General features: G+C 49.5%; 4 protein-coding genes and 1 long non-coding RNA gene across 5 annotated transcripts; 2 read left to right on the top strand and 3 right to left on the bottom strand.

Annotated features, from left to right (window-relative positions):
• Window positions 1-4898: 4898 nt before the first annotated feature.
• Window positions 4899-6323, bottom strand: LOC114792309 (uncharacterized). Its single transcript, XR_003750108.1, has 3 exons — window positions 6293-6323; window positions 5919-6025; window positions 4899-4954 (listed from the first exon to the last, which is right to left on the bottom strand). It is a non-coding gene; the product is annotated as an uncharacterized LOC114792309 (long non-coding RNA).
• Window positions 6324-6335: 12 nt separating this feature from the next.
• LOC114792305 (radial spoke head protein 6 homolog A) lies at window positions 6336-9592 on the top strand. Its single transcript, XM_074933630.1, is given in 8 exon segments — window positions 6336-6499; window positions 7545-7764; window positions 8019-8285; window positions 8431-8677; window positions 8680-8858; window positions 8929-9067; window positions 9146-9263; window positions 9326-9592. Coding segments are annotated over 8 exon segments (1467 nt in total). The 5' UTR covers window positions 6336-6419; the 3' UTR covers window positions 9543-9592.
• napaa (N-ethylmaleimide-sensitive factor attachment protein, alpha a) lies at window positions 9540-16328 on the bottom strand. The gene is made up of 11 exons (XM_028983295.1): window positions 15466-16328; window positions 14763-14842; window positions 14567-14683; window positions 14444-14490; window positions 13709-13786; window positions 12719-12774; window positions 10279-10363; window positions 10107-10211; window positions 9957-10025; window positions 9806-9856; window positions 9540-9746 (listed from the first exon to the last, which is right to left on the bottom strand). Exons 1-11 carry the CDS (start codon window positions 15561-15563, stop codon window positions 9645-9647), a joined length of 888 nt encoding a protein of 295 aa, XP_028839128.1. The 5' UTR covers window positions 15564-16328; the 3' UTR covers window positions 9540-9644.
• zbed4l2 (zinc finger BED-type containing 4-like 2) lies at window positions 12834-20203 on the top strand. The gene is made up of 2 exons (XM_028983294.1): window positions 12834-13091; window positions 17397-20203. The coding sequence occupies exons 1-2, from the start codon at window positions 12910-12912 to the stop codon at window positions 19477-19479; spliced, it is 2265 nt and encodes a 754-aa protein (XP_028839127.1). The 5' UTR covers window positions 12834-12909; the 3' UTR covers window positions 19480-20203.
• On the bottom strand, window positions 19850-22504 carry LOC114792308 (zinc finger protein 541-like). The gene is made up of 4 exons (XM_028983296.1): window positions 22253-22504; window positions 22085-22189; window positions 21188-21294; window positions 19850-20032 (listed from the first exon to the last, which is right to left on the bottom strand). Exons 2-4 carry the CDS (start codon window positions 22142-22144, stop codon window positions 19927-19929), a joined length of 273 nt encoding a protein of 90 aa, XP_028839129.1. The 5' UTR covers window positions 22145-22189; window positions 22253-22504; the 3' UTR covers window positions 19850-19926.
• Window positions 22505-22539: the final 35 nt, after the last annotated feature.

The raw sequence follows: 22539 nt of genomic DNA, 5'->3' as shown, positions 1-22539 counted from the left end.
CGTCACCCTTGGTGAGCAGTGGGCACCATGACAGGCGCCCAGGGAGCAGCTTGTGGGGACCGTGCTTTGAACCAGGGGACCTTGGTGGTTCGGCATCCACACCTGCAACCTTCCGATTACGGGGCCACACTTGGACCGTGTCGCCATATCGTAATACAGCTAAAAAACTCAATGTTGCAGGTGAGAACTTAAACAGACCAATCAGGACATGAGAAGAATCATGTCTAGCTGCCCTAAATAGATCTTTCATACAAGACACACTTAGAAATTATGATGAGCACTTTATTACACCGCGTCATATTTACAATTACGGCATTTGGCAGTTACCATCGATGAAGAGATCAATTCCGGTTCACTAGGACCCCCCAACTATGAATACAATCTTTTTATTCATTCTGTTGTAGATTCTGTACACAAGTTTGACAAGAAGAAGGTTACAAGTTCATCTAAATCTTCTCTAAAGCAGTACTGGAGGCTCGGAGTATACCAGGTGCAGTGCGAGGTGTAATAAGGGCTGTGAGGTAGGATGGTGCTACTCCATGTTTGGCTTTGTAGGCCAGCATCAGTATTTAGAACCTGATGCGTGCAGCTACTGGGAGCCGGTGGAGGGAACGTAGCAGAGGGGCGGTGTGGAGAACTTGGGAAGGTTGAACATCAGTTGTGCTGCTGCATTTTGTATGAGTTGTAGAGGTCGGATGGTACATAGAGGTAGATTATTTTTTACTGCCACTTTCACTTTTTAATCATTATTATTGGTGTGTTTTACACTTGGCCAACACGCTCGTGTCTGAACCGGAAGAGCACCAAGTTCCAGGTTCAAACCCCACTTACTACCATCATGTCCCTCTGTCCCCAGGGGGACTGTCCCCGTCACTACTGAATGTAAATGTGTTGTTACGGAACACGTAAAATAATATAGTTGTATATAATCCAAGTGAAATATAGTACATAGTGAACTATACAACATGGTTTTTAATGTTTGTCTTGTGTTTTGGACGTGTGAAGCTCAAGAAAGTCAAAGGAGACTTCATTCATCTTTTCTTTATAGATTCTTTATTTGGCGTATTTGCATTTTGTAATAACACTCATGTTACGATCGCCTTTACGATGTCCGCATAGCTGCGTCCTGTTCGCCAGCCTCCCTGATGAACCTGGCCAGCCTGGTTCTTGTACTGGTTTCTTTTCTCCACGTCTCCTTGTGAAGCTTCTTGAAGATGCTCCAGTGTTGCTCTCATGTCCGCTGTCTGCTCGAGTTGCCCACACAGTTCCTCCTCCCTTCTGAGGAGGACCTTCAGGGTTTCCTCAATCTCCTGCCTCTTGCTTGTATTGTTTAAGTCCTGGAAACGTTTTTCCAGTTCGTTCCTGGTAGATGTTTCTTCAAGGAGCACTTTTTCAAGTTCTTCTCGTGCTCTGTGCTCATGATCACGTTCGGCTGTCATCATCTCAAGTTCCTTTTTCATTTGCTGGAGCGTCTCCTCGTGGAGACTGTCTTTGCTCTCCAGCTGATGACGGAAGTTTGTCTCTGTCTCCAGGAGAAGCCTCTCTGCCTCTTTCCTGCTTTCTCTTTTTGCTTCAAGCTCTTTTTCAGCTTTCTCTCTCCTGCTCTGCTCATCTGTCATTTGACTTCTCAGCGTTTCCTGCTCCTTCTTCTCGTTCTGCAGCGTCTCTTCATAAAGAGCCTGCTTGCTCCCCAGCTGCGTATGGAGCTGTGTCTCCATCTCCATCTGCTTTCCAGCTTCTCTCACGTTACAGAAACGCCTTTCTGCTTCTTCTCTGTTGTGTCTCTCCACGTTCAGCTGTGCTTCAAGCTCCTCACATCGCAGCCGTTCCAGATCTTGTTCTTCTCTCAGTCTTTCTTTTACTTCATTCTCAGCCTCCTGGATGGCAATTTGTCTGTCTCTCTCTTGCCTCAGCTCTTCACGCAAAGCCAGGCTGTTCTGTGTCGTGTCACGAATAGCCATCTCCAGATTATTATTAGAGGCCATGAACATCTCCTCCACTTCTTTACGATGACCGGGATCCCTTTCCAGGAATGTCTCCGTCACCGCCTCGAGTGTGCCGAGCTGTTCCCCGAACACCTCAACCTGACCCATCTGAGCTGACTTCAGATCGGTCATTTTGGGCTCAACGGAAACGTCCTTCTTGAAGAAGCGACGCTTGGTCCACCTAACAAACTTCTTCCACGCCTTCATTTCTCTACCTCTATACTGAACTCTCGTAAATCTGAAATGATTTAGTTCTTCACGGCTCACCCCTTAAATAGAGCGAAGCTGATGATGTCACTTTTTTTTTAGCCAATCAGATGGAGGATCAAGATCTTTCGCTCAGCTGATTACGCTAAAGAACAAGAGCTCAGAAACATTGTGATTGGCTGGAAAAAATTATATCAGCCAATCACATTACTTCTGGGCTCTTGTTCTTCAATCTGATTGGCTGAATAAAAAGTGCCTCTCTGGACAGTGAATCAGGCGGAAACCCACACCGAGACAGAAGAACATGTAAACTCCACACACACAAGGTTCTGTCAACGCTATTTGTCCCAAATTACTGCCACTTTCACTTTTTTATCATTATTATTGGTGTGTTTTACACTTGTCTAACAAGCTCGCGTATGAACCGGAAGAGCACAAAGTTCCAGGTTCAAACCCCACTTACTACCATCGTGTCCCTGAGCGGGACGCTTAACCCTGACTGTGTCCCCAGGGCATACCTGTCAAGTATCCCGTTTTGGCCGGGAAAGTCCCGTAATTTAGCCTTCTTTCCCGCCGTCCTCCCGTATTAGTGTTTTCCCGTAAATCTCCCGTATTTTAATCTGCGTTATTTAAAAAAATAATCTGAGGTGTGTCGCTAATCTCGCGATAAGTGCCGCCTGCAGTAGCTACTACAGGTACTGAAGGTGGCAGTTCTCGCGAGATTAGCGCGTGAGGTCAGATGACGAGATGATGAGTGACGACGCGGGAAAAAAAGAAGAAGAAACAGACAGATGATGGACGCCAGGACAGAGAAGCAAGGCGCTCCTGCCAAAAAAACCTAAATCCTCGTGTCAATACCGCGATCAATGGGACACCGAATGTATTTTTATGAAGAAGAGCGGGGTGGGGGACAGTCATTTGTAACCGCGACTTTAGCGTCGCACACGGGGGAAGGAATGATGTCCGCCAGGCACAAAAACATGCCCGGGCGATGTCAGCATTCGTGACGAGAAATGCCACTGAGGCAGACCAGGTCACAAGTGCAGAGGTACAAACGGCAACGCCGTGTACCAAAAGGGCGCAGGACAATGTCCCTTATTTTCAAATCCAAAACTTGACAGGTATGCCCCAGGGGGACTGTCCCCGTCACTACTGAATGTGTTGTTACGGAACAAGTAAAATAATATAGTTGTATATATTCCAAGTGAAATATAGTACACGGTGAACTATACAACATGGTTCCAGTCAGTAAAAACATTTGTTTTGCACGTCATTAGTGTGAACATGGACACGCCCCCTACACAAACGGGCCAATCGGATACCAGGTACAACTTTGATTCTACATTTTATTATTAGATCATTTGTACCGTGATATAAAAGTATTTTTAATGTTTGTCTTGTGTTTTAGACGTGTGAAACTCAAGAAAGTCAAAGGAGATTTCATTCATTTTTTCTTTATAGATTCTTTATTTACTGAAATATCCTACTGTGTCTTCCTTTTACCTTCAGAGATGGAGGGACCAGGCGAGCAGTACTGGAGGCTCGGAGTATACCAGGTGCAGTGCGAGGTGTAATAAGGGTATTATAAATCATTATAAATCTGCTTGGCAGCAGAATCCCAGAATCTCTGTATTTAATCAGCTCAAGGTAATGTTGAGACGTGAGAGAAAGTCCAGATGCACTCAAATAACTTGTGAAGCATAAGATTGACAGAGTGCTTGGTCTGAATTGTGCTGACTGTCTGGTTCCAGTTCTGGATTTTACATGGTAAACACACAGATGCATGTTGGAGAGTAACGGTGCCACGTCTGGGTGCAGCAGGAGCCCCAGCTGGCAGCACTCAGCCTGACAGCAGGGCTCTAACCATGGACAAGTTAATGCTGGGTAGGCATCCGTGGTTGGAGGCCTGTTAGAAGGAACCGACACTGATGCATCGATGTGGATCCTGAACTTTGATTTCAGTTCCTGGCAATCGGCACAAGCCTGTTGTTTTTTTTTTTCTTGGTTTCCTTTGTTTTGTCCCTTGTGCCTTTTTCTTTTGTGCATATAAATAAATCCCATTTGCCCAGATGTCTCGTCTCTGCGCTTCCTTCCCCCGTCAGCCCGTGGTCGTGACAAACAGAGGTCAAATTTGCCAGATAAAGTAAAGCATACATGTGCATGTTTTTGGTGTTATGTTTTGGTGTTTAATTATCATTATATTCGTGCATTTTTTTAAGATTCTGTTTTTGAATAAAGGGTTGGAAATGAATGCTTTTATTTATTCATAATTTAAAAAAATAATTGACAGATGATTTGATTATTAAAATGATTGTTAGTAGCAGCCCTACTTCTTTGTTATCGGAAGATAAATCGAACATTAAGACTAACTGTGCTGTAAAACAAGTATTTGCTTTATCAGATATTTCTCCAGATTTATTTGTTTTAAAGCCAAATGGCGTATGATGTAAGCCAGGACTTTATTAGACATCAGACCAAGTGATGATTATCACCATTTCACAGGGTGAAGATGCAGTGATTACTCTCATCGTTGTAAAGTCGCTGGTTTCCAGGAAGACGCAGGTTAACCCAGTCTCCCGCCTCCAGCTGCAGAGTCACGCCGCCGACCAGGTAGGAGACGTGGTGGTCCATGTCGTACTCCCCCAGCAACATGATCCTCTGCTGGTTCCTGTACAGCGCTGTGTACATGGTGCGCGATGAGAGGATGTCCGCCACGGTGAACCTGAAGAAGTAAACGCCCTTCACTGGAGCGGTGAAGAACCCTGCAAGAACCATACAGAAAAATTCACTAGTTCTTTACTAGAACCAGTGGACTTCTCCGTCTCCTTTTTGCATTTCATAAATATTCATAAATATCTGAACAGAATGAAGACCCCCACTACGCTGGTACGTAAACTTGGTTAATGAGTTCATGTCCAGCTTCGCATTATTTTCATGAAAGAAGATTCAACACTTTCCTCGTCCTTTGACTTCAGAAAGGTAAATCAACTCATTATTTTTTGCAACAGTACGTGTATTAGCTTAACCTAGTGTGCCGGAGTTAAATGGTTACACTAGATTTATAAATGTATTTCTTCTTTTTTTGTGTCTTTTATTTTCTAAAGACTTTTATTTTGTTTACCTGTATTCTGATGTAGGTAAGGGAATTATAATGATAATCCGGGTGTTTGTTTAATTGTAGAATGTTAAAATGTGTTAATGTTTCTGGTTATGTTAAATATGTTTCTGTATTTTTGTTTGTTCAATTTATGATTATTATAAAAAGTTATGTGGGTTCTAAAACTTTGATCACCCCCCGAAAAATGGTTGGATGCGGCCGTGCCCTTGGGTTAGTGGGTTGGAGACTCGGTTTAGTTCTCTTAGACACATGGCATGAGCTGTGAGAGGTGCGTGGGGTTTGTGTGCAAAAAGTTATTTTTTCTTCTATTTTAATTTATATACATATTTGAATATTTTTTTCATGTTCCGTTAATACTGTATATTGTAGAGAGAGGTGCAGAGAGACGCGGTTTGTGAGGCGATGTTCTGATGTGACCTCGCTTTTGTACAGAATACACTTTGCACGGAAAATTTCTTGGGTGTCAGCTCGTCTATTACGGTTCAAGAAAAGAAATAAAAAAAATTACACAACGCTACACCCAGTTCGATCCAATTTCAAACACGTCTTTTTCAGTAAATTCACAGCAAAGGACCGAAACGTCATATAACGATCCGCCCCACACGCACCTGTAACCCGTCTTCCCTGGACCTGTCTCTTCCAGGGACTCTGCGTTGTGATTGTACAGTAGACAGGACACAGGATGGTTGCAACTGACGTTTTTACTGTAACAACTCTGTAACAAATAAAACATGGGTTGTGGATGCAGAGCGTCTCACACAGGGCTCCCCTCTTAATAGGTAAGAAAGGATCTGACCGGAGCACGCATGCGCACGCAGGTTCCCGCGTAATCAGCACAATAATGCGCGCGCTCGCACACACACCCAGAACCAAAAGGCAGGAGATATAAAAAAACATATAGAAGCAAACAAAATGCACATAACTGAAAAGAAAGCACAAAATTCCAGAGGTTGCATGTTTTGGTGAATTGCAAATTACATACCCTGTTACGCACCCCAAACTCTCCCTCCGGCGCTTCCGGGGGAGGAGCCGCCTGACGTCACGGCGCCGCAGCAACCGCTCTGTTTACCCTGGCAACGGGCAGCAGGACGCGGTCCGGTGCGGTCACGATGTCCGAACCCCGGGAGCAGCGGGCCGCCCGCTTCAAGGCGGCTCTGATGAAGAGCGGCGCCAGGAGCGACACCAGCCTGTAAGCCCGCACCGTGTCGCCGACTTTTATTCCGTTTTAAATATGAAAATGGCGCCAATCTGCGTGCACTCACCATCCTGGACCGTTAGAACCGTATCAAGTGCTGCCTGTTTTCACTGAATATTTCACGTGGGAGATTTGGACCGATGGATGATAATATTAGGGTGCTGGTAGCCTAGTGGGGTAACTCACTCCAGAGGACACAGGTTCAAACCCCACTTAATACCATCGTGTCCCTGAGAAGGACACTTAACCCTGAGTGTCTCCAGGGGGGAACTGTCCCTGTAACTTCTGACTGTAAGTCCCTCTGGATAAGGGCGTCTGGTAAACGCTGTAGTTAGGGTAAACAGGAGCTGTGAATATTGAGCCAACTTCATGATGAAGGTCCCGTCCCCACATGCTGCTCCCCGGGCGCCTGTCCTGGTGCCCACTGTCACCAAGGGCGACGGTTAAATACAGAGGACAAATAGGGTTAAATTCACAATGACAATCACGTCACTTTCACCCACATCTGTGGGACGTGAACATGACGTACCCGATGTTCCTGCTGCTGGGCTGAAGGGGAGGGAGGCGGCTGCTTCCAAATGAACTTCATTCATTCATAATACATTCAGTCCGAGCTCATTATGGCACAATTACTATTTCCAAATAAAAAAAACAGCCGAATCTGTGAATTATTCATTTATTTATATCATGGTGATCCTCACGCTGACCGATGGAAGATGGACAAGTAAAGCTGAAAATGTTAACCTGGTTCAATTCAGTACGGTTTTACTAGATAAGATGTGTTGATGTGTCATTTTGAAAGTGTAGTGATTGACACAGCAGCACAGCACACGGTGCACACAGTGAAATGTGTCCTCTGTATTTAACCATCACCCTTGGTGAGCAGTGGGAACCATGACAGGCGCCCGGGGAGCAGTGTGTGGGGACAGTGGGACCTCGGTGGCACCTTGGCAGATCGGGATTCGATATGGGGGCGGTTCCTTAACCGCTAGGCCACCGCTGTTTATTTTTAATAAACGGGACGTCCTCTGGCCCTCAGCTACGAGCACCTGGTCCGCCTCCTGTCCCGCGTGAGGGAGGAGCAGCCCCAGGATCCTGTGGACATGCTGGAGGAGATGAGCAGGGAGCTGAAGCGCGGCGCCCTGCAGCAGGACCGCGGCGCCCTGCGGGACGTCCCGGCCACCACGCCCGGACAGTGGCTGGCCGAGCAGCAGCGGGCGCTCTTCTCCCGCGCCAGAGACGAGGACGAGGACGATCTGGTGAGGAATAACTTCTACTCGCTGGTTAAGTACGGTGGTAGTAGCCTAGCGGGTAAAACACTCACCTGTGAACCAGAAGACCCAGGTTCAAACCCCACTTACTACCATCGTGTCCCTGCGCAGGACACTTAACCCTGAGTGTCTCCAGGGGGGGACTGTCCCTGTAACTACTGACTGTAACTCTGGATAAGGCCGTCTGGTAAACGCTGGAAATGTAAGTACGCGTGTGAGAGCTGCGGTTCTTGCCGGTTTAGGTGGAGACGCCGCTGCCCAACCTGGCGGAGGTGGCCTTCTTCTTCCAGCAGGCTGGCGTGGGGCTGGGCGGGGAGGAGATGCAGAAGGTCTCCCTGGCGCTGCGGCAGCTGAGCGACGCCCGGCCCCTGCGGAGCTGCCGCTTCTGGGGCAAAGTCCTCGGCACGGAGGCCAACTACCTGGTCGCCGAGTGCCGGGAGGCGGAGCCGCCGGGTGGGGCAGGCGGAGAAGGTCCCGGAGAGGGCGGCGACGAAGACGCGGCCAAAATGGTGAGAGCTCCGCCCCCGTTAACGTGAAAAGAGCATCGTTGTTAGTAACCGGGCCGGTTCCAGAACTTCTTATGGTCCTCATTCGCTTCATCGTGTAATTTAACGTACAATGACGAAGACGTGGAAACGATTTCTCTTGAATTAGATCGTCCCGCCCTCCACCTACAAAGCGCCCCCGGTGGTGCCGGCGGAGGAGCGCGGCACGGGGACCAACAGCTCTGCGTACTTCGTGTGCCGCGAACCGGGCCTTCCGTGGACCCGCCTGCCTGACGTGGTTCCGGCGCACATCACGGCGGCGCGGCGGATCCGCAAGTTGTTCACGGGCCGCCTGGACGCCCCGGTGACCTCCTACCCGCCGTTTCCCGGCGCCGAGGCCGAGTACCTGGGGTTCTACCAACCCCGCTGGGGTTCTACCACCTGCAGGAGGAGGACGAGGAGGAGGACGAGGACGAGGAGCAGGGGACAACTCGGGGCCGCGTGGAGGAGAACCCCGACTTCGAGCCGCTCCCCGTCACCGCGATGAGCAAGTCGCTGTCCGCCTGGGTGCACCACGTCCCGCACATCCTGACTCAGGTCCGTCCTCCGTATTTAACCGCCACCTCGGACCTTCTAGAACCCGCCGCTGATACCGCGGTTCGTCCAGGGCCGCTGCGTGTGGGTGAAGCCGGCGGAGAAACCGGCGGCGGAACCTGATGAAGATGAAGAGGAGGAGGAGGAGGAGCCGGACGAGCCGGAACGGGAGGAAGGACCCGCCCTCTTCACCCCGCTGTCTGAAGACGCAGGTGAGCGTGCGAGATGCCGCCGGTCCGCCTCCTCCTCCGTAACCACGGTAACGCGCCACGTTTCTGCGTTTGGTGTAGAAATCGACCGGCTGCCACCGTGGAGCTCCCGGCTGTCCTCCGCCCTCGTCCCCCGCTTCGGCGTGGCCTACATCCGCTCCAACCTGTGGCCGGGAGCCCACGCCTACGCCCGCGGGAGGTAAGACCCGCCGCCGCCGGCCGGGCGTCGCCCGTCATCACCGCGTCCCGGTCTCCCCGCAGGAAGTTCCAGAACGTTTACATCGGCTGGGGCGTGAAGAGCGACGCGGCCTTCTCACCGGCGCTGCCCCCCGACCCCCAGCGCGAGTTCCCCGGCGGGCCGGAGGTGACCGAGGAGGCGGACCCCACGCCGCAGGAGGAGCGGGCGCTGAGGGCCGCGGCGGAGGACAAGGACGAGACGGAGGAGGACGAGACGGAGGAGGACGAAGACACAGAGTGACGTTTACACTAAAACTTTTATTAGCGACACAGCAGCGTTTTAAATAAAGTTCTGAAATTAAAATCCAGCCTGGTCATTACTCCGGGGGAACCGGGTCCGGTCCTAACGCAGGTCCGTCTCCTCGTCCCGCACCGTCTTTTTAATCCGGAGCAGCATGCTGGTCTGCCACTGGTCCAGCCTGGTGATGGAGTCGAAGTCCTTCACCTGGACAGAAGGACGTTAGCGGGGGGCCGCGCCCGTCTCCCCGAGACGCCAACACTCACCGCGTCGGTGAACGCGTCCACGTCCTGCTCCTCGTGCGCGTCCAGCAGCTTCTGCGGGGAGAGACGGGGAGAGACGGGGATTACGGCGACGCCGGCGCTGCAGGAACGCGGAGGAGGAGGAGGAGGAGGAGGAGGAGGAAGCTCCGCCTACCTTCACCAGTTTGCACTCTCTGCAGTCCGAGAAGGCTGGAAACATCTCCTCATACTTCTCCACCGCGAGCTGGAAGGGACTTTTCCATCAGCGTCCGGCTCTCCGCGCACCGTTACGCGGTATGAGTAAAGTGACCGTCGATGGACGTACCTTCGCGTTCAGCATGTCCACGCAGAAGTGGCAGAGCGCCGCCTTGAAGAAGTGGTCCTTGGCGCCGTACTTCAGCAGCGTGTGGTCCATGGCGTACGTCCCGATCTGCACAGACCGGCGGCGTTGAGGGGCGGCGCAGCGTTACGGGCCGATCGCGAGGAAGCCCACTCACCTGCTCGTAGATCTGGACGGCTTTCTGGTACTGCTCCAGCTGAGCCGCGTAGGACGCCACCTTCAGCAGGCATTTGTTGGCGGCGCTGCGGCAGAACAACGTCCCGTTACAGCAGATAAGGGAGACGAATTCACACAAGTAGAGATGATGAACCAGCACCTCCATCCTGGACCACCAGGACCAACCAAAAAGTGGTCCAAGGATGGAGAAAAGCGTGATCATCTTACAGGAAGATGTCAGAACACAGTTTGTTCTGTATGGGGTTGCGAAGTGGCCCCAGAAAGTAGAAAGTGAAGTGATTGTCACATGTGATACACAGCACACGGTGCACACAGTGAAATGTGTCCTCTGTATTTAACCCATCACCCGTGGTGAGCAGCGGGCACCATGACAGGCGCCCGGGGAGCAGTGTGTCGGGACCGGACCTTCATCAAGGGGACCTCAGTGGCACCATGGCGGATCAGGATTCGAACCGGCAACCTTCTGATTACGGGGCCACGTCCTTAACTGCCAGGCCACTGCTGTCCCACAAAAAGCCACCGCTGTGTTTCGAACCCAGGATCTCCTGTTTACTAGACAGGCGCTTTAACCAACTAATCCACGGCGCCTGGATGCTGAGAACTCATCGGTCCTGCATGTCCTTCACCAGGACACTTTTAAACATGGTCCACCAGTTTGAGGAGTTAACTAGTTCGCCAAAGTGTCCAGATTGAAGACGTGTGGGACGCGCTGGAAAAAACAGCCCCGCCACACGACCTGCAGAACTTAACGGAGCCGCTGCCTGGAACCGGATAACCGCAGCAGATGCCTTTGTGGGTCAGGGCTGCTTTATCTGCAAAAGGGGGACCTGATTGGGGCAGTGGTGGCCTAGCTGGTAAGGAAGCGTCCCCGTAATCAGGAGGTTCTAATCCCGATCCGCCAAGGTGCCCCCTTGATGAAGGTACAGTGGGAGGTAGTAGCCTAGTGGGTAACACACACGCCTATGAACCAGAAGACCCAGGTTCAAACCCCACTTACTACCATAGTGTCCCTGAGCAAGACACTTAACCCTAAGTTGCTCCAGGGGGGGACTGTCCCTGTAACTACTGGTTGTAAGTCGCTCTGGATAAGGGCGTCTGGTAAATGCTGTAAATGTAAATGTCCCCACACACTGCTCCCCGGGCGCCTGTCATGGTGCCCACTGATCACCAAGGGTGATGGTTAAATACAGAGGACACGTTTCATCGTGTCACCGTGTGCTGTGCATTACAATGACATAGGGCTGAAACGATTATTCTAGTAATTCGAATGATTCGATTACAAAAAATGCTCGAGGAAAATTCTTTTAATTAGTCACCAAAGTGCATTTGTTATCGTATCGCGCCGCTTTGTAGACGACTGCGCAGCACCGGTATCATTGTTCTACACGGACCGTTTAACTATAGCGCATTTTTAAGGAAGTGCGATTTACTTTGAGCTCTATGGCCATGGCGGACAACGTATGATTGCTAACTAACATTAGCGCTTCTTAGAACGTACATTATTTGTAATTATTAGTGTTATGAGTCGATAGTGACGAGACATGATAAGACATGAGACCTCACTCATGTAATTCATCCCTCCTCGTCTCTCTCTCTCACACACACACACACACACACACAGGTTACATCTCAAAACACACCTTCCCCATACATAAGGTAGTACTAATAAATGCAACAGATGGACAAATCTACATTCATTAGCATATAGATTTACTTTTGGGCGATTTTATAGCATTTGTTGCACAAATCAATAACATTGCACAAAGACAAACATTCCACCTACGTACCTCATCTGGATACAACTGGAAACCGAACTGTATTATTTAAGTTGGATTATTAGTAATACTTGAATTGTTTATTTATATTTTCTTTTTTACTAGTTTGTACCATTATACATATATATTTTTTCGTTATTCTCAGATGGGCTATAGCAGGGGGTACACCCCTTTTTTTAATCAAAATAAAACTAAGGACAAATAGGCTAACCCATGTTTCATAGTTTTTTTTCCCATGTACATCATGAATGTTTCACAGAAAGGTTGATTAAATGTTCTGGAGCCAGTAACCCAAAGGTTTTAAGCTTTGGTCTAATAAAAGTATTGAGTTTGAATTAAAAACGTTTTTGTGAGGAATAACAGCCAATTGCTTGCACATTTTAAGAGGATTTTCATGTTGCATAACACACTATTGATTGAGTACCGATTTATCCGATTAATCGACGAAAATAATTGACAAAAATATTCGATAGTTGCAGCCCTATCACCAAGGGTGATGGTTAAATACAGAAGACACGTTTCACTGTGTGCTGTGCATCACAATCACTTCACCTTCATACGTAATCATGTTTAATGGAATATATTTAGGGTGAGCGTCCCCAGGCTCTACTGTAGATGAACAAATGACGCTTTATAATGCGGTACCTGGTGGATTCCTCCCCTTTGTAGTAGTCTCCTGCCTGCTCGTAGTGGGCCACAGCCTGTGGGCGGAGCAGAAGAAAGACGGGGTCAAAAAAAAAAAAAAAAAAAAACACTTCCTGCGTCGCCTCTGCAGTCGCGACACGACGATTCCGCCTGGTCGACTACGGCGGCTGGTCGAGCACCGCGACGCCGCCATGTCGGACGGCCGGAGGGGCAGGAGGGTCGGCTCCCGCGTCTGGAAGTACTTCTACATCAAGGACCGCTCGCATGTGTGCTGCACCATCTGCAAGGCGGAGCTGAACTGGCACAACAGCACGACCAGCATGCTGCAGCACCTGAAGCGCAAACACGGCCGCCCCGAGCCGGCCGCCGCACGGTGAGTCGGGGGTTCGAGGCGGGGGACGTGCGGGGGGACAGGCGGCGACACGCTGGGGACGGGAGCGGCCATACAGATTCATAATAAATCAAAATCGACGGCCTTAAAAGCATCAGAATTCGAACCGACCCCGCGCACTGCATTCTGGGAACACGGGAGCACCGTAATTTATCGAATAGACGCGACCGTTCGATTTACCCGATAATCAAACTGCACCAGAGCACAAGAAATATTACAAATACGAGCGTGTATGTGTACATATACAAAAATACGCGATCACTGCTTTTATATTTTTATTGAGAAAGCTAGAAATAACTCTCACCATTAATATGACGATTCTGGGAACACGGTAGCCCCGTGTTGTATCGAATAGACGCGACTGTTCGATTTCCCCGTTAATCAAACTGCACCACAGCACAAGAAATATTACAAATACGAGCGTGTGTGTGTGTGTGTGTGTGTGTGTGTGTGTGTGTGTGTGTGTGTGTATATATATATATATATATATATATATATATATATATATATATATATATAAAATACGTGGTCACTGCTTTTATATTTTTATTGAGAAAGCTAGAAATAATCCTGACTGTTAATATGACATTATTTCCCACCTTATCAATGTCCAACAGCTCTGACTCGTATATTTCAGCAATGGAGACGTGGTGTTTTGCTGCAATGGTGAATCGGCCCTGTCAACAGACAATTAAAAAGTACCAAATCACACGATTCATATTTACATGCTTAATATTAGTGGCAAACATTTTTAAAGGTTCTAAAGGAATTAAAGGTTCTTCATCTTCCCAACGGTAACTGTGAAATGGTTGTGGAAGGAACTCTCAAAAAGTGTAAAGCACGCTTTCACAAAAACTATTTCCACCACTTTCCTATTATTGAGGCACATTTTCACGACCATGGAATTTCTGATATTCCTGTCTAAATTTGTAAAGTCAAATTTACCAAAATATCGTTGAAGTACATTTCTGACGAGCCTGAGAAGCTGAACGAGTCCATCAGGTTCCTCAGCTGTAATTTACTTTTAAAAGGTGACGTTCCGGAATCTGGCCGTTAAAATGTACACGTTGTCTTGCGGGATCCACGTACTTCATGTTATACATACGTGAGTCGGTCAGATTTCCACCACTTTTCCCACAACTTTATACGTTTATTTCAAGGGCTGGAAAATTCTCTTTTCAAATTCCACGGCTTTTCCAGGATGTAATGGCCGTAAGAACCCTGCAAACAATCCTGATTAAAAAGTGAAAGTGCAGATGTGTAGAGGAAGTGGCTGCTGTCCTGTCGGTTCGTGTCGTGACATTTCTGGGCAGTAGGCGTGACTTCACACTCACCATATCCGTGTAAATCTCGATTGCTCGGCTCAGGCATTTGATGGCCTCTGTGGAGGTAAGGAACAGAAGTTGTGTTTTCTCGGACCCGACTGGGGCGGCTTGTCGGGGACGAACGGGAAGTACCTTCAGGGTCCGACTTTTTGAAGGCGTGGCCTGCGTCGATGAAGTGCGCGGCCGCGTCGTGCTTGCTCTGCGCCTGCAGACGCAGCCGGGCCGCTTTGGTGAACGCGCTGCCCGCCGCTGGAACACACAGGAGCACACGGGTTCACACAGAGCTGGACGTCACCTCCGCTTAAACGCCGCCATCCCACCAGCTTACCGTTCCAGTTCTTCGCCATCTTGTACATGTTGGCGGCTCTGACGTACATGTCGCACGCCTCCTCCACTTTAGAGGAGCTCCTGGAAGAGACAAGGAAGCCGGGTCAGCGAGTCCTGGACTCCGTTCACACCCAGATCAACAAAGAACCAAAAGAACCAACGTTCCTCCAGCCCTACTCCAAAAAGATCATTCCAGGAAATTCATTTTTCCCATCCAGAGAGTTTAATATTAAAAATAATGAATGAAAAAAGTTAGAGGCCATCAGTGTGAATAAGTATTGTACTTAAATTCCAGTATGAAAGAAGAGTGGCAGGAAGAAATCCCGGAGAGGATTTCCAACCTTTGGACCTGGACTGAAATGCGGTGGTTCTCATACAGAACGGTCCATTTACATTTACCAGACGCCCTTATCCAGAGCGACTTACTCAGTAGTTACAGGGACAGTCCCCCCTGTTAAGTGTCCTGCTCAGGGACACGATGGTAATAAGTGGGGTTTGAACCTGGGTCTTCTGGTTCATAGGTGAGTGTGTTACCCGCTAGGCCACCACCACCTGCTTCAGAACCGACTCAGAACACCCTTATATTTCACATTTCTGATGGGACGGCGCTGGAAATGAAGCGACCAATCAGAACCGCGCCTCTACTCTCGGGGTCCATCGGAACCAGCAGGCCGGACGGGAAATGTCGGGTGGCGCACACGTACCCGAAGAAGGAGCCCAGGAACGACGGCGTCATGCGGACTTTCTTATCGGCCTCGGCCACCAGCGCCGCGGCCCCCTTCTCCTTGGCGGAATGGTCCATGTCGGCGGTTCGGGTTCTGCAGCGCACTGACAGCTGCGCAGCGTCGGACGATAACCGGAAGAGTCCGCGCTGGAGGCGGGACTACGCGGTTAGGGCTCATCCGAAAACTCCACTTCACGACAAGCGACGTTTACGGTTATAAACCTTTAAACTCCGTAGACAGACTCTGCTCGAATCACGTCAAGAGATTTAAAGCCTACCCTTCAAACACATATCTTCTACATATTCAGTTAATGTATACGGTAACATTATTTTACGCTTGTGCTTTTATGATGAACTTGCATGTGTCCCTCACTGTCAGTGGCGGCGAAAACCAGCATCTTTACACAAAATACAGTTATTGAATAACAACTTTTACTGCCACGTTGTGATGACATACGAATGCTCTGTCATTGCAGTTTAATAATGAAATTGTACAAAAGGCGTATTTTTAGGCGTTAGGAGTTACTGCCGCCTTCCAGTAGAGGGCAGCGCTCCGCACGCCGGTGACGCCGGCAGAAGGACGGCGGCCACCGCGAGTGGGACGCGCTACAGTCTGCGAACATGGCGAAGGGAAATCGTACTTGCAACGTTCATTTATACAGCACGGAGAAGAACCAGACGTGCCGCGGATGGTTTTCTGCAGGGGACGCAGGACGGGTCCATATGGGACATGCTGATAGGAGACATGGGACGCATTAAAAGCCGCACGTTGCGTCTTCGGCCCCGGCAGTGAACGTGGAGGGAGCATCGCGCAGCGTTTTTATCGCTCCGCTTCATCTGCTGTTAAAGCTCCCCAGAGCGCAGACGTGGGGTGCGGCGCCAAAATAAGTCCTGACGGAAACGCGTCCAGCGGAGATCCAGGAAGCTGGAGTTCCGCCCTGGCCGTTCCTGCAACGTCTCACAATCATTTACACGGTTTTACTGCTGCCCGTCCACGGCTTACAGAAAAAAGGGGACAAAATTATTTATAAAATCGGCTGCAAACTTCATAAACTTTTTTTTTTTTACTTCTTGTCATTATTATTTTTCACTTATTCCAAATAATTGTTATAATAGTCAATGACAAGTCGGACAGCAGCCCTAACATAAAGACGACTGACAAAAAATATTTTAAATAAAATAAATGGTTTACTTAGCTGTTCCAGTGTCCAAGAAATAATTAACTGGTATTCGACTTAAAGGTCCCCTATTATGAAATATTTTTATTTCTTTAAACTTTTATTTTGGTCTTATTTGTCCACTAATTCTGTATCTGATGTCTCTTTCTGGATTTTCCGCCTTGGTGCAGAATTACAGCCACTTTGATCCAGTCTCACAATGAGATTTCCCAGGATGCACCATTTCACGTTGAAATGCTAATGAGGAGGAGAGCGGCCTATAGGAGTTGAGTGGACATTCAAGGAAATTACGTCATCAACACCATTGACCAACCACAATGCTTGGTACAGACCGGAAGTCGTGTCGGCATTTTTCCATAAAAAACGTGACCGAACAAAAAAATACATTTGTGCTCATTTTTACATCCAATCACAGAGCAACTGCAATGCATCACATATTTGGAAGCCATGATGGTTTAAGGGGATGTTTTAGGGGAGGGGCAGGATATTCTCTGCACAGAAAAAGCATGTGAAACAGGAGGTAACCTTTCCCCTTATGACGTCATAAGGGGACAAATTCCAGGTCCGACCGCTCTATGAACGGAGAAGCAGAACGACCAAAGCACTCCTTACACCTATCGCCATAGATAGGCTAGAGGAACTCGTATTAAATCATCTCACAAAGTCACATTTTCATGTCAGGGGACCTTTACAAATGCATTTTTGGGGTTAATATTGTGCTTTTTTTTTTTAGTGTGGACACATTTGAATCATTCCTGAATTCCCTGGAGCATCTGGCTGCTGCTGAATGCAGTCCAGAAACCAGGAGCACTGAGGAGGGTGACGATGCAGAATGCTTCACTCCTTCATCCCAGCGGCGTACGTCCAAAGTCTGGAAGTTCTACAAACAGCTGACAGAGACGTCCGTGATGTGCATTTTCTGCAAAAAGAAGCTGGCCTTCAACAACAGCACCACCTCCATGAGGGAGCACCTCATCCGTCTTCACAAAGTCTCCAACAACACGCTGACGTCAGCCTCAGTCCCGCCTCTCCCTGGCAACACGCCAGATGGCGAGACCGCGCTCCAGCCCGCCGCCGTGTGTGTCAAAGAAGAGCCAAATGACGGCGCCATTTCTTCCGAAGGGGTGGAGCCCAAATACGTCCAGTCCACAGAGGTTGACGAAATCGTCATGGACAACCACGCTGTCACCGAGGCAGGCAGTAAGAAAACGGCCTCCAGCGTGACAGACCTGGTCCTGGGGATGGTCACCTGCGACCTGCAGCCCCTCACCGTGGTGGAGGAGCGCGGCTTCGGCCTCATGCTCAGGTCCCTGGAGCCGAGTTACGTGCCGCCGTCCCCCGGCCAGCTCGGGAGTCTCATCTGGCAGCGCTACAGCGGCTGTAAGAAGCACCTGCAGCTCCACCTCCGAGCGTCCCTGGCGTCCCGCTCCCTGGCCCTCTGCGCCGAGTCCTGGAGCTCGTACGCCGCCGCCGGCCAGACCTACCTCACCGTCAGCGGCAGTTTCATCGACAGGAACTGGCGCTTGGTGCGCTGTTGCCTGGCAACGCAGCCGCTGCCGGACCCGTCCTGCACCGGGAGGATCCTGACCGCGGCACTGTCCGACTTCGGCCTGCCGGAGACCCTGGTGTCGTGCGTGGTGCGCGACACCGCGGACGCGCCGGACGGACCGCCCCTCCCGGAGGGCTGGGCGGAGCTGCGCTGCGTGGCGGCCGCGCTCCAGCAGTGCATCGGCAGCGCGCTCGCCTCTGAGCCAGTCCGGCAGACCCTGGCGGAGGTCCGCCGCATCGCCTCGTCCCCCCGGCAGGATTCCGGAGCCGCCAACAAGGCCGGCCCGCAGCCGGACGACCCCGCCCGCTGGCTGACCACCATGCACATGTGCGAGAGCCTGCTGGAGCTCGGGCCCGTGCCGGCGTGCGAGCTGGCGGAGCCGCAGCGGAGCCTCCTGAAGGAGCTGGCGCTGGTGCTGAAGACCGTGTACATCGCCGCCTCCTTCCTCAGCGAGGGCGTCAACGGCCCCATGTCCGCCCTCATGCCGAGCCTCCAGGGCGTGTACCGCCTCCTGGAGCAGCAGATGGCGAAGAGCAGCTGCGCCTTCGCTCAGACCACGGTGAAGGGAATCCTGTCCAGGATGGAGATGCTGTGGAGTCTGGGGGATGAGGAGGCCCTGGTGGAGAGCACGGCGGTTCTGGCCTCCTTCCTGGACCCGAGGTTTAAAGAGCTGCGCTTCCTCAGCCCTCAAGCTCGGCAGAAGCTCCACGGTAAAGTCAAGGAGCTGCTGTCGGCCCAAGCGCACCGCGAGGGGGAGGAGTTTGGGAAGGAGAGAGACGTGATGGAGGTGGGATTTGACGACCCGCTGTCGCTAGATTCGCCTCCGCGATGCGGTTCGCCCGGAGACGACGGCATCGTCGGGCAGAACAGCAAACCCGAGAACTCGGCGCCGCCGCCCAGCCCACAGAGTCCCGCCTGTCAGAACATGTACGACGTTCTCCTGGGAGAAGATCCCACCGAGCGGATGCCGGAGATCCACCAGCAGCTGGAGAACTACATCGCGGAGCCGCTGTGCAAGCGCAGCCTGTCCCCGCTGCACTGGTGGTACTCCATGGAGCACCGCTTCCCGGCGGTCAGCAGACTGGCCCGCCGGTACCTGGCCATCCCGGCCACCGTGGTGCCCACGGAGCGGGCCTTCGCCGCCAGAGAGTCCACGGCGTCCCAGCGCAGAGCCGTCCTGGGGGCCCGGCACCTGGACCACATATTGTTCCTTCATCAGAACAAGGAGTACGTGGAGCAACTGAAGCGCGGCTCCGTCTGGACCTGAGCTTGCGCGTCAACCGTTCTGACGTGTCCCACTTTTCTCGTGTGTATAGTACTCGCCATCAGAATCTAAATACTTGTTGTGTGTGTAATCCTTTAGAACGTCCTCGGAACGCTGCTGTTACTCCAGATTAAAACTGAAAATGGTTCTAGTTTTGTCTTTCACGCGCTTTCTTGCAGCTGCACTATTCTACGAAGAAAAACACGAGACGTAACAATTTCAAGTAACAAAAATGTATTCCAACAGTTTTCTAAAGGGCTGAACACTTAAAATAAGCCCAATAAAACAGCAACTAATCCACTATTAAAACGACTTCACACAACATGCTCTATAATACAATCAACGGGTTCTGTGTCTGTAAAGCAGCAGAAAGGGCGTAACGGTGAAGAAGGAACAAGGTTGAGAACAAGGTTGAGATGGCTTCTTCTGAAGGAACCACAGACCAGCATGTTAGAGCGGGGGCTCCGCCATGCCAGCGACAGGACCCGGCCAGCTCTGCTCATGGTGCCTGTGCATCTTCATGTGGGCGCTGCGACTCTTCACTTTCTCAAAGCCGCTGCAGAGGAAGAAATGCATCATGGGAGTTCTAAAGGACCTCACTGTGACCGCTAATATACAAACCGGATTCCAAAAAAGTTGGGACACTATACAAATCGTGACTAAAAACTGAATGCAATGATGTGGAGGTGCCAACTTTAATATTTTATACAGAATAGAACATAAACCACGGAACAAAAGTTTAAACTGAGAAAATGTGTCATTTTAAGGGAAAAATATGTTGATTCAGAATTTCATGGTGTCAACAAATCCCCCAAAAATTGGGACAAGGCCATTTTTACCACTGTGTGGCATCTCCCCTTCTTCTTACAACACTCAACAGACGTCTGGGGACCGACGAGACAAGTTTCTCAAGTTTAGAAATAAGAATGCTCTCCCGTTCTGACTCACCTGACCTCATTTTGCCACACTCTATTTTAAACGATCCCTGGCCCAGTGAAAACGCCCGAGCTTGTGGATCTTGCTTAGAAATGGCTGCTTCTTTGCACTGTAGAGTTTCAGCTGGCCACAGCGGATGGCACGGTGGATCGTGTTCACTGACAATGGTTTCTGGGATTATTCCTGAGCCCATTCTGTGATTTCCTTTACAGTAGCGTTCCTGGTTGTGGTGTAGTGTCGTTTAAGGGCCCGGAGATCACAGGCATCGGTATGGTTTTACGGCCTTGGCCCTTACAGAGATTGTTCCAGATTCTCTGAATATTTGGATGATGTTATGCACAGTTGGTGATGATAGATGCAAAGTCTTTGCAATTTTTTGCTGGGTAACACCTTTCTGATATTACTCCACTATCTTTGTGGAACATTGTGGGAATTGATGATCCTCTACCCTAGCCTCTGAGGGACACTGCCACTCTTAGAAGCTCTTTTTATACCCAATCATGTTGCCAATTGACCTAATTATCAAATTTACTTTTTCCAGCCTCTTATTGCTACTTGTCCCAACCTTGGTTGGGATTTGTTGACGCCGTGAAATTTTGAATCAACATATTTTTCCTTTAAAATGATACATTTACTCGGATTAAACGTTTGATCTGTCATACACATTCTATTTCAAATAAAATATTGACATTTGCCATCTCCACATCATTGCGTTCATCTTTTTTTTCACAATTTGTTTAGTGTCCCAACTAATTTGTTTAGTGTCCCAACTAACCGGCCACATTCGCCACAAAGGAATCCTGGTGTCCCGTTCACGTTGGTCTGCAGGGGTGGCCTTGGTTTCCTTAGGAACAACATCTGACCAATCTGGTGTTCCTCTGTCTAACACAAGAAGAGAGACCTGCTCAGAACTGTCCATTAACTTCTCCTTTACAGTCTAGATCCTGTCCTTGAACGCCACCAGAATGCCCCAGGGACTACAGTCCCTTCCAAAAGTCTTGTCGCTTGTGTACAAATTGACCTCAAGTGCCCCTGAAATATGTTTTTAATCAAAAAATTTTTTTACAAGAAATGGCTCATTTTATTCCCTACAGCTTTTGTAATTATGTTTCAGTGCAAAACAAAACTATCAAAAAATATTCTAATATTCAAAGCTGGTAAAGCCCACTGAGTCACTTTTAGCAAAGACATAAGTGTTGTTGTCTTGTCATATGAGCGTCACCTGTGACTAATAATGGATCAATTAGGTCTCAGGTGTGTATAAAAAGAACCCGAGTACACTAGACCTTCACATCAACTGCAACTAGACCTCTGCAAACCTGCCTAAGATTCACCCTGAGACTAAAGTGATGATTATCAAGAGGCTGAAGACCAGATCCACTGCTGATGTGGCCGACACCTTCAACGTGTCTCAGTGTCAAGTACAGAAGATGAAAAGATTTGAAGAGACTGGAGACGTTCTTGACAAGCCCAGGTGAGGGGCAGATTGTCATCACAAGTGACTATCACGTCACTTTCATTTATAACACCAATTGATTAATTAAGTCAGGTTAATAGCAGGTGTTTCTACAAAATAGATGCATGACAAGACTTTTGTCAGGGACTGTACAGGAACAAGATTGGGAACCCCTGGTCTAGCGGATGGATGTTGATCATAAGGTCTCCAACTCACTGTCTCGCCACTGGGCTGTTCCTTCGGACCACGCCGTTTGAACTTCTTCAGCTTCTTCATGGTGTAGTAATATTCCACACACTGGCCCACAGACTTGCTCAGTACCTGCCGTGAACACTGAGGTCACACTTCACAAGAAAAAGGAGATGTGTGCAGAGCTGGACTCACCACTCTGTGAATAAGCTGAAAGTTCTTGTCATGGGCGAGCAGGCCTTTCCGGAACAGCCTTTTTTCCTGGGGGCTCCAATAATCAGACCCTGAAATCAGCACAATCCAGGGAAATCCTAAAGCTCTGCTCAAATATTTCCATGGATTTTATCACGTCGGTGCTCAAAAGAATCAGGTTTATATTTAATAGTTCAGCATTTAATAGTTCACTTATGTATAAGTATGCTTGTAAAAATGTGCTGTCACTGGGATGCGTTCTGCGCATGCGCAGGCTGCTACGCGCGTTG

The sequence above is a fragment of the Denticeps clupeoides genome, chromosome 6, assembly GCF_900700375.1.
Source record: "Denticeps clupeoides chromosome 6, fDenClu1.1, whole genome shotgun sequence".
NCBI lineage: Eukaryota > Metazoa > Chordata > Actinopteri > Clupeiformes > Denticipitidae > Denticeps > Denticeps clupeoides.
This window is presented reverse-complemented; position numbering and strand designations above follow the sequence as displayed.

Excerpts from the sequence above, each read along its gene's own strand:
- LOC114792308 (XM_028983296.1), bottom strand. The coding sequence starts at position 22,144 with ATGAAGAAGCTGAAGAAGTTCAAACGGCGTGGTCCGAAGGAACAGCCC. Across the intron at positions 21,295-22,084 it reads AACAGCCCAGTGGCGAGACA|ACAGAGGAACACCAGATTGG; the intron begins GTGAGTTGGAGA and ends TTCTTGTGTTAG. Across the intron at positions 20,033-21,187 it reads CTTTGTGGCGAATGTGGCCG|CGGCTTTGAGAAAGTGAAGA; the intron begins GTTAGTTGGGAC and ends CTTCCTCTGCAG.
- zbed4l2 (XM_028983294.1), top strand. The coding sequence starts at position 12,910 with ATGTCGGACGGCCGGAGGGGCAGGAGGGTCGGCTCCCGCGTCTGGAAG. Across the intron at positions 13,092-17,396 it reads CCCGAGCCGGCCGCCGCACG|TGTGGACACATTTGAATCAT; the intron begins GTGAGTCGGGGG and ends TTTTTTTTTTAG.
- napaa (XM_028983295.1), bottom strand. The coding sequence starts at position 15,563 with ATGGACCATTCCGCCAAGGAGAAGGGGGCCGCGGCGCTGGTGGCCGAG. Across the intron at positions 14,843-15,465 it reads TTCCTGGGCTCCTTCTTCGG|GAGCTCCTCTAAAGTGGAGG; the intron begins GTACGTGTGCGC and ends TGTCTCTTCCAG. Across the intron at positions 9,857-9,956 it reads GAGAGTGCAAACTGGTGAAG|AAGCTGCTGGACGCGCACGA; the intron begins GTAGGCGGAGCT and ends CTCTCCCCGCAG.